The sequence below is a fragment of the Barbus barbus genome, assembly GCF_936440315.1.
Source record: "Barbus barbus genome assembly, chromosome: 3".
Classification (NCBI taxonomy): Eukaryota; Metazoa; Chordata; class Actinopteri; order Cypriniformes; family Cyprinidae; genus Barbus; species Barbus barbus.
Window position 1 is genome coordinate 45,327,521 of NC_136731.1, and position 15,092 is coordinate 45,342,612.

The 15,092-nt window shown below is 42.0% G+C and overlaps 1 protein-coding gene across 1 annotated transcript; it reads left to right on the top strand.

Annotated features, from left to right (window-relative positions):
* Positions 1 to 3,401: 3,401 nt before the first annotated feature.
* Positions 3,402 to 8,325, top strand: LOC306848219 (E3 ubiquitin-protein ligase TRIM35-like). Its single transcript, XM_079382631.1, has 6 exons — positions 3,402 to 4,202; positions 4,918 to 5,013; positions 5,246 to 5,476; positions 5,562 to 5,584; positions 5,665 to 5,786; positions 7,601 to 8,325. The coding sequence occupies exons 1-6, from the start codon at positions 3,819 to 3,821 to the stop codon at positions 8,095 to 8,097; spliced, it is 1,353 nt and encodes a 450-aa protein (XP_079238757.1). The 5' UTR covers positions 3,402 to 3,818; the 3' UTR covers positions 8,098 to 8,325.
* Positions 8,326 to 15,092: the final 6,767 nt, after the last annotated feature.

Genomic DNA, 15,092 nt, shown 5'->3' on the forward strand with positions numbered 1-15,092 from the left:
TTATTAATTTGTGCAAAGAACTTTACTAACGTTATAGGTAAACCTCAAGGAACACATTAAAATAAAATAAAAAATACATGTCATGACCCCTTTAACTCAATCTTACTTTATCCCCTTTATCTCAATCATAATTTAACTTTTGGGGTTTGCTGAGGTCCCGAATAGCACAGATCTTTTTCTGGGCCTCTTGACTAAAGCAATATCCCACAATACCCAGTTCCTTCTGACTGAAAATGCACAGGCTTCATTAAGTCTATGGTCATGTTCTTTGCATGTACGACCGTATACCAAGATGTCGTCCATGTAGCAGCATACTCCCTCTACACTCCGAAACAGCTCATGTGTTTCTGAAACATCTCTGGAGCAGTAGTTATGCCGAATGGCAAGCAGTGCCTCTTGAAGGGGGATGTGAAAGTCGTCAACCTCTTGCTGGCATTGTCTAACGGTATCTGCCAGAAACCGCTGGCAGCATCCAGGCTAGAAAAGACTGTCGCGCCGCCAGTTTAGAAGTGATGTCATCCAAGTTTGGTAGAACATACTTTTCATGAATGACGGCTTCGTTCAGTGGTTTGAGGTCGACACACATTCTAATGTCTCCATTCTTTTGATGACTGGCACCATTGGGGCACAGCATGGAGTGGCCTTGGAAACTTCTTCAGTCACACCCAGCCGCTCCATTCTGTCCAATTCCTGTTTTACCTTCGTAAGCATTGGCATTGGTACTCTACCAGCTACATGAACGCTGTATGGATCCGCTGTACTTTTAAGCATTATTTTAACTGGCTCTCATGCCATCACTCTCTGTTATTTCGTCTATTCTTTTTATTAGCCCCATTTGAAAAAAAACAAAAACCAAAACACAATCATCAGGATGTTTCCCAACCAGAAGCCGTGGGTGGATAAAACCATCCGCGACGCCCCCTGAGATCCCGCTCCGCTGCCTACAACACAGGGCTCATCACCGGGAACATGGATGACTACAAGGCTGCATCTTACAGCGTGCGCAGATCGGTGAAGGAGGCGAAGCAGCGCTACGGGAGGAAACTAGAGTCGCAATTCCAACATGGCGGCTCTAGGAGTCTGTGGCAGGGACTTAGAACCATCACGGACTATAAAACACCACCCTCCAGATCGGGGAATGCGGACGCCTCTCTGGCTGACGAGCTGAACACTTTTTATGCTCGCTTCGAGGCTGCAGCTAATCACGCTAGCGGCGCTAGCAGTGCTAACTGCATGCACGCTGAGGAAGCCGGTGAGGACAACGTGTTCACCATCACGGAGCATGACGTGAGGAGGGCATTCAAGAGAGTGAACACCAGGAAGGCAGCAGGACCAGATGGCATCACAGGTCGGGTTCTGAAGGCCTGCGCTGACCAGCTAGCACCGGTGTTCACCGAGATCTTCAACCTCTCCCTGGAACAGTCCATAGTCCCCTCATGCTTTAAGCAGTCCACCATTGTTCCTGTCCCCAAGAAACCCCAGCCCACCTGCCTAAACGACTATCGCCCTGTAGCCCTCACATCTGTGGTGATGAAGTGCTTTGAGAGACTGGTCAGAGACTTCATCATTGCATCACTACCAGACACACTTGGATCCACTACAGTTTGCATACAGGCATAACCGCTCCACGGAGGATGCCATCTCACACCTCCTCCACACCACAACAAGTCACCTGGACTGCAGAAAAGGGAATTATGTAAAAATGCTGTTTGTGGACTACAGTTCAGCGTTTAACACCATAATTCCCTCCACACTCACCTCCAAGTTGGAGGTCCTTGGTCTCAGCACATCCTTGTGCCAATGGATCTCCAGCTTCCTGAAGGACAGACAGCAAGCCGTACGGATGGGTAAACACACCTCATCCTCCATCACCCTAAGTACTGGAGCCCCTCAAGGTTGTGTTCTGAGCCCCCTGCTGTACTCACTGTACACTTATGACTGTGTGGCCACTTCCAACTCCACCACCATCATCAAGTTTGCTGATGACACTGTTGTGTTGGGCCTGATCTCAGACAACGACGAGACGGCCTACATACAGGAGATTAAGAACCTGGAGAGTTGGTGCCAGGTGAATAGTCTACACCTGAACATCAGCAAAACTAAGGAGCTGATAGTGGACTTCAGTACGAAGCAGGAGCGGTCATACCAGCCGATCACGATCAGCGGGACTCCAGTGGAGAGAGTGGACAGCTTCAGATACCTGGGTGTTCACATCACGCAGGACTTGACTTGGTCCTGTCATACCAGCACCCTGGTGAAGAAGGCCAGGCAGCGTCTGTACCATCTGAGACGCTTAAGGGACTTTAGACTTCCCTCTCAGGTGCTTAAGACTTTTTACACCTGCACCATCGAGAGCGTCCTGACGGGCAGCATCACTTCCTGGTTCGGGAACTGCACTATGCAGGACAGACGAGAACGTACCATTCACACCGAGCTCCCTGACCTGCAGGACATCTACAGCAAGCGGTGCCTGACCAGGGCCAGGAAGATAGTGAAGGACCTCAGCCATCCCAACAATGGACTCTTTTCTCTGCTGCGTTCAGGGAGACGCTTCCGCTCCATGAAGGCGAACACAGAGAGAATGAGGAGGAGCTTCTTCCCGCAGGCCATTCGGAGTCTTAACCTCTCTCCACTCTAAGCACATCACCCCACACTTCCACTTTGCACATTTTCATTACATCTGCACTAATTTGTAAAAGGTTACGTAAGGATAAATGAGTGGGACTTACATACCATTTGTCTTTAGTATTCCTTTTACTCACTTATACACTTTACTGCACAGCACAGCACACGGACACTTTATCACTGACATACACTTTACTTTTTATAGAATCTATATAGAATCGTATTCTATTTTTATTCTTCATATCTATTTTTATTCTCATATCTATTTGTTATTTTATTTTATTGCTAGTTTATTTCTGTATATATGTTTACTGTACTTTTTCTATTTGTATTTTTGTAAACTTGAGGTTTTTCTTAATTTTGTTGGACAATTTGTTGGACAGTCGTACAATACATTTCACTACATGTCGTACTATGTATGTATATGTATGTGACAAATAAAATTTGAATTTGATTATTTGAATTGCAGCACTGTGTTGCAGCAGATTTCCAACATGGGCTCTCTCACCACATATGAATTCATCAAGTATGTATTTTTTATGCTTATTTTTGTTCTCATCTGGCCCTTACACTCCAGCTTGCCACCAGGACTGTTCAGTATGACATTTGTTTTGCTCCGTGGTATCTTATTTTCCAGGCTTTCATTTCTTTCTTGGATATTACAGTGGCATCTGCACCAGAGTCGATTTAGAAACTGATTATCTGGCCTTTCATAAGCATGTCATCTGTCCATGGTGCACTGGGTGCATCCTTACAAGACATTGTGCCAGGGGTCTCTGAATTCTTAATCCAGGCCTGCATGGAAGGGTTTGGGGGGGTTTATATAGCAGTTTATTTGAACATTTCAGTGCAAGTTCATTTTGAATATAATTTGTTAATATTTGACCTGAAGAAATCCTGATGTTCCTGTCTGACTTGTTTAAACACGGTCACCTGATCATAATCTCCTCCCTCTTACAGCTCTTACCAGGAAGAGACTGATGTTATTCCTGCTTTCTGTCACACTGACTCTCTTCTCTACTGACAAAAGCAATAAAGAATCAGCCATCAGTGAAGAACACTTTACAGAGGGATCTTTGTGAAGTTTGTTTCTGAATAGATAGTAGATCTTTGTGATTCTGGTGGTGATTTATTTTTCAAACTGTTGCTCAAGTGAAAGTAAAATTTAGATCGCTGGAGCTCAAAGAGTGGAAATGGCTTCTCTATCTGAAGATGATATTTCTTGTCCTGTATGTCAGGAAATCTTCAAGAATCCTGTTATTCTGTCATGTAGTCACAGTTTCTGTAAAGAGTGTCTTCAACAGTTCTGCAGAACCAAGAAAACTCAGGAGTGTCCCGTCTGTAGGAGAACTTCGAGCCATCATCCTCCAGTTAATCTAGCTTTAAAACACTTGTGTGAGTCGTTCCTGAAGAAGAGAAATGAGCGGTGTTCAGAGGAGATCTGCAGTTTACACAGAGAGAAACTCAAACTCTTCTGTCTGGAGAACAAACAGCCGCTGTGTTTAGTGTGTATTAATTCACAGAAACACGACAATCATAAATTCAGACCCATCGATGAAGTAGTTTCTTCATATAAGGTAAGAGAAACTGCTTTTAGCCAACTTCATGTTGTTTTAAAGTCCTGTTTAAGTGTTGATTTGATTGATCAGAGCTGCTTGTGTTTAGTCCAGCTGAACTACATTATCAATAAAGTTTCACAGATTTGGGGAATTAATAATTACGGGCCAAATAGATTTTCACACAATGGTATTGGATAACTTTCTTGCTTTAATAAATAACATTGTCATTCACAAACTGTGCTTTGTGTTCACTCAGGTTGTGTTTGTTTTATGGCAGGTTTTAATTTCTGAATTAATTTAGTATGAGATGTTCACAAAAACAGAAGAAATCTGCATGGGCACTGTAGCGGCCTAAAAGCCGAGCAAAGCCGCAGGAGCTGAGTGCAGAATAACTTTTCCCATTGCATCTTGAGGTTTATTTTGATCCACCAAAAATTGACAATGAAAGACTTCTTGAGGCATTTGAAGATCAAGTTTAATGAATTTACAGTCAACAAAAAATGTGTGCTCCCACCCCTTCCTCTCCTCACAACAGCTGCTTTAATTCTCACATAATTACTGACACTCCCAAATTTTCCCATGATCACATGACATCACACAGAAATGTTTACATGGCTCCTATAGGCACAAAAACCTTTGCACTGCATTATATCATCATATCACTGGATTGTTTTATTGTCTTTTCTCCTCTGTAATCTGATATTTTATGTGTTTTTATTTTGTTTAATTCTAGGAGGAGCTCAATGCAGCACTGCAATCATTACAGGATAAACTTCAACACAATGAAAACATTAAAGGAGAGTTTGAGGAAACAGTGCAACACATCAAGGTGAGGAAACAGAATCCAGAGTCATCTTCATTACAGCTGTAGATCACTATATACAGTTATGATCTATATTTAATATAATGGACTCCAGCTGATTATTTGTGTAAATGAGGATCATCAATCTGCTTCTGGATCCGTTATATGTCGGTCTCTGAGTTTCTCTCAGATCTGAATGATGTGATTGTGTTGATGTGTGTTGATGGAGACGATTGAAGTGAATGTGGTTTGATTTCAGTCTCAAGCTGAGGACACAGAGCCTCAGATTAAACAGCAGTTTGAGAAGCTTCATCAGTTTCTCAGAGATGAAGAAGAAGCTACAATCACTGCACTGAGGGAGGAAGAGGAGCAGAAGAAGCAGATGATGAAGGAGAAGCTGGAGGAGATGAACAGACACATCTCAGCTCTTTCACACACAATCAAAGACACGGAGGAGATGATGAAAGCCAGTGATGTCTGCTTTCTGAAGGTCTGATTTCAGATGATTGATTGATTGATTGATTGATTGATGATTGATTGAGTTGTTGATGATCAATGGTGTGTTTGTTCTGCAGGAGTTTCCAGTCTCAATGGAAAGGTGAGTGATCTGCTGGTGTCTCTGGTCTCTCTGCTTCTGGTCCAAATCCACTGCAGTTCTGATCCTGAATGTTCTTCCAGAGTCCAGATCTCATCACAGCCGGATCCACAGATGCCTTCTGGAGCTTTGATTCATGTGCCACGTTACTTGGCCAACCTGCCCTTCAGAGTCTGGAAGAAGATGCAGGACATCGTCCAGAACAGTGAGTCTGACTGCAGAAGATCTGAGCTTGCATACACACACACTGGAAATGATGCAATATTGACAGATTTCAGCATTATGTGTGAAGAACCAGATCATCTACTGCACCAAAACCAGCAGCTCACTTCTAGAAAGAGGTGTAAAAAGTACTCAAATAAAATGTTTGTCAGACAGACGTACAGAAGTTTAATTTAAAGGGACACAGATCTAACACGTCTATCTACTGCAACAACAAGCATAACAAATCCATCCTTTGTATTTTAATGCCATCCCATCTGTGTACAACTTCTCTCTTCAGAAGAACACAAACTAAGAGTTTTAGGACAAATAATCAGTCTTTCTGCACATGTCCAACGATGAAAAACTACAGCAAGAGAAGACGCCAGTAACTCATATAACCTCTGTTGATGTCTTCTTAATCAGAACAACAGGCGTGTGTAAGAAACACACAAATACTGTTTCATTCCTTCAGCGTTGTGTTCACTTTGTGTTTCTCGAAGCGGTCCTGTACACTTGCATTATATGCACTAAACATCTTTCTTTGTGTTCATCTGAAGAAATTCATATAAATCTGGGATGGCCTGAGGATGAGTAAAGGATTTTAATATTTTCATATTTTCATAATTATTAATATTAAATAATAATTCATTGACAGTCCTAAGTGTTACTCGATATATCATTATAATATAACTCATGGACTCCCAGAACATCACTAAACATGACTTACAGTTCATTTACACACTTTTTGTAGATTTTTGCAACATTTAATTGAAAAAGTAATCATTGCCACCGAAACATGAATTATATTTAAATACTTATCACTAAACTACCTGAAAAAATGACCCCAAAAACTGACCCAAAAGGCTCAACCCAGCATTTGGGTTAAAAAAATATTTTAAAATAAAATGTTTAGAGTGTGTGTATATATATATATATATATATATATATATATATATATATATATATATATATATATATATATATAAAAATAATTTGAATGCATTTTTTCCTTTTTATTATTGTACAAATATATTTAGCTTCCTTTTAAATATGTATGATTAATTATATTTAGTTTTTAGTTTTAGTCATTTGAATACTTCACATTGATTTATTTAGTTGCCAAAATAACTTTTCTAATCATTCAATTAAATTTTTTTAGAATATCATCTAATATTTATCATTTAATTTTAGCTACTGAATAATTAAATAAATAACTGAATAAATTTAGCTGTAGTTTTTGTTAATACCAGCAATCTTATTATTGTTGTTTTTATTATTATTATTATTTATTATCATATTCATATTATTCATTGTCATATTATCACAACTATTCAGGGTTTTCAACCATATAATGCTTATTTTAGCTTTCAGACATTTAAATACACCGAAGTACTAGCAAAACCATACATTTATATTATATTATAAATCAGCTATATCAGCTATTGTGGCTGCGGTGTGTCACGTGACAAGCATGACGCGTCGCCATGGAAACAGTGAGGCTCAGTCTAAAATAAGGCTGGACTAAAAACACTCAGCTGGACTCAGATAGAATATTATAAACTCGCTGTGAAAGGGTTAAAGCTAAGACTATAACTGGATATAAATGAGAGCGTGAATGAAATGAATCTGTTTTCAGTTTGTGTCCCTCACTGTTTCTGATTGAACTGTCAGTATTGATAAATCCCACAGAGAATGACTGACAGTGATGAGAGGAAAATGTCTGATGTGTTTGATCATAATTCATAATCATCTGTGTTGGGTTCTCTCTTGATCATTATATGAACATAGCAGCATCTGTTGATTGTGTCTCATCAGCTCCTGTGATTCTGGATCCAAACACAGCTCATCGAGATCTCCTTCTGTCTGATGATCTGACCAGTGTGAGAAACAGCTGTTATCAACCTGTTCCTGATAATCCAGAGAGATTTGACCGGGATTTCTGTGTTCTGGGTTCAGAGGGTTTTAACTCAGGAACACACTGCTGGGATGTGGAGGTTAAACAGGGTTTATCCTGGAGTCTGGGAGTAACTACAGCATCAAACCAGAGGAAGGGATATAGTTTCTTCAGCACTGGTGTCTGGAGTGTGTGGTACGGAGGGTCTTCATGTTTTGGTTTTCGTGTTAATCAGGAACTTGATCGTGTGAGAGTGAATCTGGACTATGACAGAGGAACGGTGTCATTCTCTGATCCTGTAACTAACACACATCTACACACATTCACAACCACCTTTACTAACACACTCTTCCCTTTCTTCTATTGTGATTTTTATTCTTCTGCCCCTCTGAGGATCTTAGCGATCAATAGTCAGTAATCTGTAGCTCTGGATCTTCCTGCTTTCATCTTTCATCATGAGTCAATATTCAACACGTTCAGTGTTTGTTGTAAATCAATAATTGTTTATTTCAGTTCTAGAGGTTAAATGATTATTTGTATTTATGTTTGTAATGTCAGAAAAATGCTCTCTTTATTATTTGTATGTACCTTGGGTAAACTTCACATGTCATTTTTATTGAGAGAAAATAAAATAACATTATAAGTCAAGTCACCTTTATTTATATAGCGCTTTTAACAATGTAAATTGTGACAGCAACTGCACAGTATCAAAAAAGGAAAATAGTGAGTCAATATAGATTATATATTATATTATTATATAATATAAATATAAGATTTTCAGTTAAAGGCATTTCATTATTGAATTCAGTGATGTCATCATCCAGCTCAGATTAGTTTAAATAGGGTCTTTGCAATCAGGTCGGCGACATCGCTGGAAATGAAGTGTCCCCAACTAAGCAAGCCAGAGGCGACAGACTCAGTCGGGGGGCAGTTCTCCTCTGGCCAAACAAACCAGCAGTTCAGTTCCAAACTGCAGCAAGTCAGATTGTATGGGCTCAACTGGTTCCAGTGGTCTTTCCCGATGGCTGTCTAAGTGTTAGGGTCCTCACTGGGGATCTGTCTCTGGCGCTCATCCAGGTGTCCGGCCTCCGCCGATGATCAGGGACACATACAGGTGCTGGTCATAAAATTAGAATATCATGAAAAAGTTGATTTATTTCAGTAATACCATTCAAAAAGTGAAACTTGTATATTAGATTCATTCATTACACACAGACTGATATATTTCAAATGTTTATTTCCTTTAATTTTGATGATTATAACTGCCAACTAATGAAAGTCCCAAATTCAGTATCTCAGAAAATTAGAATATTGTGAAAATGTTCAATATTGAAGACCCCTGGTGCTACACTCTAATCAGCTAATTAACTCAAAACACCTGCAAAAGCCTTTAAATGGTCTCTCCGTCTAGTTCTGTAGGCTACACAATCATTGTTTTTTCTATGTAAACATGGACGTGTTTGACTCTTGCGCTCGCGTCTCTTGCAGTGTCTCGTGCATAAAACGGCTTTCTAAAAACGAGGCGCTCTAGTTATTAAAAGATGTTTCACCTTGCATGTTTTCCTATTCCACTGCCCCCGTCGCATCTTTGTCAACACAACAGCACATTCTGTGTGAATGGCATAGAGAGCATGTTTAGACAAGATGGCGGCGCGAACACATCGCGAGGCTCAGCGTCTTACCAGATTTTGGAAAATAGTGTTAATTTACCTGGTTATTTCATTCGTGTTCGCGCGATCCAGTTATGCGAACTACAGCTATAGTAAACAGTCACTTTTGGACATCAACAAACAATGTTCCAACATAGTTTTAGATCATCCTTTCGACTTCAGCGAACTCCCGCCGGAGCTACTGAGATCACCGCGGACAAGCGGATCACTCGTACCGGCCGGAAGTGCTCGGCGTCGAGACCGTAAACAAAGACGGGGAAAGCGTGGAGGGCTGCGTGCTAAGCTAAGGCTAAACCCACATCGACCAGCTCTGCCCAGCATCTTCCTTGCCAATATATGGTCTCTGATGAACAAGATGGACGAACTAAAAATCTGGACCCTCACACAGAAATGGCTTATGGACTGTAATGTTATGTTCTTCACTGAAACATGGCTCTGCAACGATGTCCCAAACAGCGTGGTGCATATGGATGGACGCTCTCTATTCAGGGCTGACAGAGTAGCAGCAACCTCTGGTAAAAACAAGGGTGGTGGAGTATGCATTTATGTAAATAAATCATGGTGTAAAGACTCTGTCATTGTTGATACCTACTGCTCTGCTGATCTGGAGTTCCTGATTATCAAGTGCAGGCCATTCTATCTACCACGTGAGTTCACTTGCATTGTTGCTGCTGCAGTTTATGTACCTCCGGACGCTAATGCTAACGTGGCTATGAAAGAACTCTGTGCTGCTATTAGCAAATTACAAACCCTGCACCCGGATGGAGCCTTTATTGTTGCTGGGGACTTCAATCACTGCACTCTTAGATCTGTTCTCCCTAAATTTAATCAAAATGTCTCCTGCACTACGAGGGGACATAAAACATTGGACCATGTTTATACTAATGTGAGTGATGCCTACAAAGTCACACCCCTCCCCCACCTGGGTCAGTCTGATCACCTCTCTTTGTTCCTGCTCCCCAAGTATACCCCGGTCATCAAACGTGTGAAACCTACAATAAGGACTGTTAAAATCTGGCTGGAAGGCGCTGACTCCACTCTTCAACATCAATTCCAGCACACAGACTGGAGTGAGTTTGCTGCCCAGGCCACCACAAACTCTCAGATTAACATTGACACTTACACCAACTCTGTCATGGAGCACATCAACAGATGTGTGAGCAGAGTGACTACACAAAAAAAAAACAAATCTTCCCCAATCAGAAGCCCTGGATGAACAGAGAGGTTCGCCTCCTGCTCAAAGCAAGAGATGCAGCCTTCAGGTCTGGAGACCAGGAGGCTTACAGCTCAGCCAGAGCCAACCTGATGAAGGGTATCTGCCAGGCCAAACTCACACACAAACAGAAGATTGAAGAACACTTCAACTCTTCAGACCCCCGGCGTATGTGGCAAGGCATACAATCTATCACAGATTACAAACCACCTAACTCTGTGCCCCCCTCCAGCTCTGCCTCCCTCCCAGACGAGCTCAATCACTTTTATGCTCGTTTTGATCAAAATAATAAGGAGATCTCACTCAAAGCTGAGCATCAACCCAGTGAACTGCCTCTCACTCTCTCCACATCAGATGTTTACTCCACTCTGCGTAAGGTGAATGCACGGAAGGCAGCTGGCCCTGACGGAATACCTGGTCGTGTGCTTAAAGCCTGTGCGGAGCAGCTAGCTGGGGTCTTCACGGACATTTTCAATCTGTCCCTGGCCCAAACAACTGTCTCCACTATCTTCAAAACCTCCACCATCGTACCAGTACCGAAACACTCCACTGCCTCGGTCCCTAACGACTTCCGTCCTGTTGCACTCACCCCCATCATTGCCAAGTGTTTTGAGAAACTGGTTGCATCCCACCTAAAATTCTGTCTCCCTGCTACACTGGACCCATTCCAATTTGCCTATCGCCACAATAGGTCAACAGAGGACGCCATCTCAACAGCACTTCAGTCTGCCCTCACCCACCTGGACAGTCAAAACACACATGTGAGAATGCTGTTCATAGACTTCAGTTCTGCATTCAATACTGTAATCCCCTCCAAGCTGATCTCCAAGCTCAGCCAGCTTGGAATCAGCACACCCATCTGCAATTGGATTCTAGATTTTCTGACTAACAGACCTCAGTCCGTTAAGTTAGATAACCTCTCCTCCTCCATCATCACCCTGAACACCGGCGTGCCACAGGGCTGCGTACTGAGCCCTCTCTTGTACTCCCGCTTCACCCATGATTGTGTTCCTGTTTATGGCTCCAACACCATCATCAAATTTGCAGATGACACCACGGTGGTAGGTCTGATCAAGCATGACGATGAGTCAGCCTACAGGGATGAGGTGCAGCACCTGGCTGTGTGGTGTGCCACCAACAATCTACAACTAAACACCCAGAAGACAAAGGAGATCATTGTGGACTTCAGGCGGACTAGGAGTCATGCACACACACCCATCTACATCAACGGAGCTGTAGTGGAGCGTGTGTCGAGTTTCAAGTTCCTTGGCATCCACATCTCTGATGACCTCACCTGGTCCCATAACACCTCCACTCTGGTCAAAAAGGCACAGCAGCGCCTTTACTTCTTAAGGAGCCTTAAGAAAGTTCAGCTGAATCCCAGGATCCTTGTGGAATTCTACCGCTGTACCATTGAGAGCATACTCACGAACTGCATCTCAGTATGGTACAGCAATTGCTCCGCATCTGACCGCAAAGCACTCCAGCGGGTGGTGAAAACTGCTCAACGGATCACCGGCACCCAGTTAACTTCCATTGAGAACATTTATCATAAGCGCTGTCTGGGCAGGGCAAGAAACATCATCAAGGATGCCTCTCACCCTAACCATGGACTTTTCACCCTCCTCCCATCCGGCAGGCGTTACAGGTGCCTACGCTCTCGCACTAGTAGGCTCAGGAAGAGCTTCTTCCCCCGAGGCTGTGACACTTCTGAACGCCACACCACCAATCTAACCTGCACCTGCTTATTACTGCACTGGTCACAGTACTTTACACACATGCATTTGCACTACTCATATTTTGCACAGACTGCACATTGTTAAAGTTATTACACTATAAACTGTCTAAAGTTGTTACGGTACAAGCACAGTAAACTATTTCTATGAAATATTGCACTACTGCTATTTTGCATAGAATACATTGTTCTATCAATATTTTGCACACTCATCCAGCTGTATTTATTTATTACCACTGTTCTCACGTTTCTGCTGTTCATAATGTGTATATATAATCTGTAATCTATATAATCTACATTGCTCTGTTCATAATGTACATACAATCCCTACATTGCATTCCTATTTATATTCTGTATATACTCTGCTCAATACTGTATATAGCAATTCCACTGTATATTCTGTAAATCATATCTTCATTTACTCTGCACTTATATGTATATAAAACACTATATTCTTGCACTTCTGGTTAGATGCTAACTGCATTTCATTAGCTCTGTACTTGTACTCTGCATAAATGACAATAAAGTTGAATCTAATCTAATCTAATCTAATCACAAGAGAGCGGTTAATCATGTGCGCTGATATGCGGTGAAAGTAAATTGCGCATGGGCATTTATAAGCTATATAAAAGCAAAGGAAAGTCAGGTGGAACAGAGGGAAAACTCCAACAAACTTTGTAAAACCAAACTGTATTATGCAACTCGCCGACATTGTGTCTGTGGCCAAAATAAAAATTAATTATGCCTCTGCGCAGCGCGCACACTCAGAGCCAGGCGTATGACGGTGATGAAAGAACATCACCTACAGCTCAACCTGGCAAAGACGGAACTTCTGGTCTTCCCTGCCACTCCGACTCTACAGCATGACTTCAAGATTCAGTTAGGCTCATCAATGATTACCCCATCAACTTCGGTCAGAAATCTTGGTGTAATCTTTGATGACCAGCTGACCTTCAAAGAGCACATTGCAAAGACTGCTCGATCCTGCAGGTTTGCACTACACAACATCAGAAAGATCAGGCCCTTTCTGACAGAGCATGCTGCACAACTTCTTGTCCAGGCCTTTGTCGTTTCTAGACTGGACTACTGCAATGCTCTTCTGGCTGGTCTGCCATCAAACACAATCAAACCTCTACAAATGATTCAGAATGCAGCGGCACGACTGATCTTCAACGAGCCCAAAAGAGCGCATGTTACACCTCTCTTCATCTCCTTGCACTGGCTACCAGTGGCAGCTCGCATCCAGTTCAAGACACTGATGCTTGCGTACAGAACTACCACAGGCTCAGCACCCTCCTACTTCCACTCACTATTACAAACCTACATCCCCTCCAGAAGTCTGAGATCTGCTAGTGAGCGACGCCTTGTGGTACCATCACAGAGAGACTCAAAATCACTCTCCAGAACATTCTCGTTCACCATTCCTGGCTGGTGGAATAATCTTCCCACCCCTATCCGGAACGCTGGATCCCTGGCAATATTCAAGCAACAACTGAAAACTCATCTCTTTCGGCAGTACTTGACTTCATCCTAAACTCAAAAAAAAAAAAAAACTTAAACTTTCCCTCTATCTTTCTCTCCCTCCCTTGCTAGCTTGTACTTATTTGAACAATGACTGAGACTTGGTGTTACGAGCACTTCCTCTGTCTGACTGCCTCTTCAAGATTAATCGCTTTTGTATTCCCCAATTGTAAGTCGCTTTGGATAAAAGCGTCTGCCAAATGACTAAATGTAAATGTAAATGACGCAGCCGTGCATTTACCAGGCGACCAATGGCAATGCCCATTCTAGATGGATTGTAATTGTATATAATATATATTATTATGTTCTCTATTTCTCTTTTGTAATTTTAAAAACATGTCATACAGGAAAATGAGCACATGCTTAGGGTCAGCCATCTTGCATATTATTGATCTACCCATAATGCATAGCACTGCAAGAAACCTGGGTCCCAAAAAGAAACATTATGAACACAAAGAGGTCTGAGACCCCATTAGTGCTGAAGTGGACCAACAAAGGATCCGAGTCCTCTCTGAGGAACAGGGATAGTGTGAACATGAAGAGAACTGGGTCCTTTTTCACTTGGTTCACCTCTTGGTCCACTTAAAGGGGTCTGGGTTCGGTTCTTTTAAAGAGGACCCAAGTGTGAAAACACCCTAATATACAAGTTTCACTTTTTGAATGGTATTACTGAAATAAATCAACTTTTTCATGATATTCTAATTTTATGACCAGCACCTGTACATCATCTCCCAGCGCCGATCCACCATCTGATCCGGACACGGACTGAGAAACAGACTAATATTAGCGTAGATGCCATTCTTCTTATGATGTAACGAGTACATCAGGTGTTATGGGGAGTGTTCCCGGTTCCGCTTGATCTAATTAATGCAGCCTAACAATCCTTTAACGGATCTGAATAATAGAAATGTGATTCTATATTGCCAAGAATGAAGATGTGGCAGCATTTGTCAGTGTCATTCAGCAAAAGACCAACCCAGTAAGCTTCTGTAATTGTATTAGTATCTTTGTTGTTTAACTTTACTGATATTGGTTTGTTTATTACAGGTACAAGGACGAGGCACATGTGGAAGAGCTACATGAGCTGCTGCAAGGGAGACCTCAAAGAAATCAATGACGATGGTTGAAGAGAATCATATTGGATGAGGAAGGGTTGGAGGTGGCGGTTTTTGCTTAAAGGCCTGAACATGTAAAGGGGTCAAATATTTGGTTATCCAATGTTTTTACAAAAAGAAGTTGCATCAAAAACAAACTGCAGATTCTTCTGCACCAGT

Bases quoted from the DNA above. Each gene is read 5' to 3' on its own strand.
- LOC306848219 (XM_079382631.1), top strand. From the start codon at position 3,819: ATGGCTTCTCTATCTGAAGATGATATTTCTTGTCCTGTATGTCAGGAA. The intron at 4,203-4,917 runs GTAAGAGAAACT...GTTTAATTCTAG, and splicing joins AAGTAGTTTCTTCATATAAG to GAGGAGCTCAATGCAGCACT. The intron at 5,477-5,561 runs GTCTGATTTCAG...TTTGTTCTGCAG, and splicing joins GTGATGTCTGCTTTCTGAAG to GAGTTTCCAGTCTCAATGGA.